We start from the raw sequence: 1,068 nt of genomic DNA, 5'->3' as shown, positions 1-1,068 counted from the left end.
TACAGTACAGGAATCTTTGTAAAGCATGTATGGGGTACCTGTCTCTGTCTGAGACTCAATAATCGCATACCAAAGCTGTTGAGCTTTTACAACTTTGCGAACACGACCCTGTTTCTCATAACTGAAAGACAAAGCTAATATTATTTTAATAGTCCCTAAGAAAACATTTATTACAGATAACATGAAGAAAAGCACTGAAATATAATATTGTAAAAACGCAAATTTTTTTACTAAACTTAGCTAAGGAAAAAATAAGGAATATGACATTTATTGTACTCTCACTAGAGCCAGTGAAGAAAGCCAGGCAATTTTAATTCTCTTCAAATACAACCCAAACCCACTAAATCAACACCACCTTCCAGAATAAAAAGAAAAAAACCTAAAATAAGTCAAATTGTGCTTTTGTGCTAAAGTAGTACCATTGTGCTATTAGTTAATGACATGTACTGTCCTAGTTGATTTTGATTCCTGTATGCAATATAAATTTATCAAATGTACTATATGACAAAGCAAAATAATAACCCTGCTAACTCACTGCCTTCATTTTTAAAAGCATCAAAAAACTCAAGCAAATATTAGATATCCCAAAGTTTTAAGAAAGAAAACAGAAACCAAAATTTTGGTAAAGATTCAATAAGTAAAGCTGACCAAAATAAAATTACTAGTCATATTCTCTCCTAGATGCTTCCAAATATTCCTAGAAACTGGCTAATGATTGGTATTGTTTTGAAATGTGGATCCCCAAATTAGAGAAAAACATGTAAAACATTATTACTTTCATATTTTTCCCATACCTTTCATATAGCTTCTCAAATTCTTCTCCCCAAACCTCATCCAGACCAGGACACTCATTTGGACACATTAAAGACCAGTCCTACAATGGGAAGAACAGTATCACACATGAGAAACTTCAAATAAGCAACCATACATAGTCCATTAGAAACACTATAATGCATAGGGTGTCTTCCATAGACTGGGAAATCTGCTATAGAAATAATCACTTTAGGCTCAGGTGCAAATATCTAGTTCTGCTTGTTTGTATACAATTTTAAGCATATACGTCAGACA

At 32.7% G+C, this 1,068-nt stretch overlaps 1 protein-coding gene across 5 annotated transcripts in view; it reads right to left on the bottom strand.

Moving 5' to 3' along the window:
* The window catches only part of RRM1 (ribonucleotide reductase catalytic subunit M1), a 67,041-nt gene that overhangs the window by 20,382 nt on the left and 45,591 nt on the right, over window positions 1-1,068 (bottom strand). For all 5 annotated transcript variants that reach the window (XM_006764320.2, XM_015564337.1, XM_015564339.1 and 2 more), the window contains 2 exons: window positions 795-874; window positions 1-121 (listed from right to left, as the gene is read on the bottom strand). The exon at window positions 1-121 is cut by the window's left edge and continues 90 nt beyond it. In XM_006764320.2, the coding sequence (XP_006764383.1) occupies window positions 1-121; window positions 795-874 (201 nt within the window). The remainder of the gene's footprint in view (window positions 122-794; window positions 875-1,068) is intronic.

This window comes from Myotis davidii, unplaced genomic scaffold, assembly GCF_000327345.1.
Source record: "Myotis davidii unplaced genomic scaffold, ASM32734v1 scaffold1181, whole genome shotgun sequence".
Classification (NCBI taxonomy): Eukaryota; Metazoa; Chordata; class Mammalia; order Chiroptera; family Vespertilionidae; genus Myotis; species Myotis davidii.
Note: the sequence above shows the minus strand (reverse complement) of the source record. Positions and strands in the feature narration are given on the sequence as shown.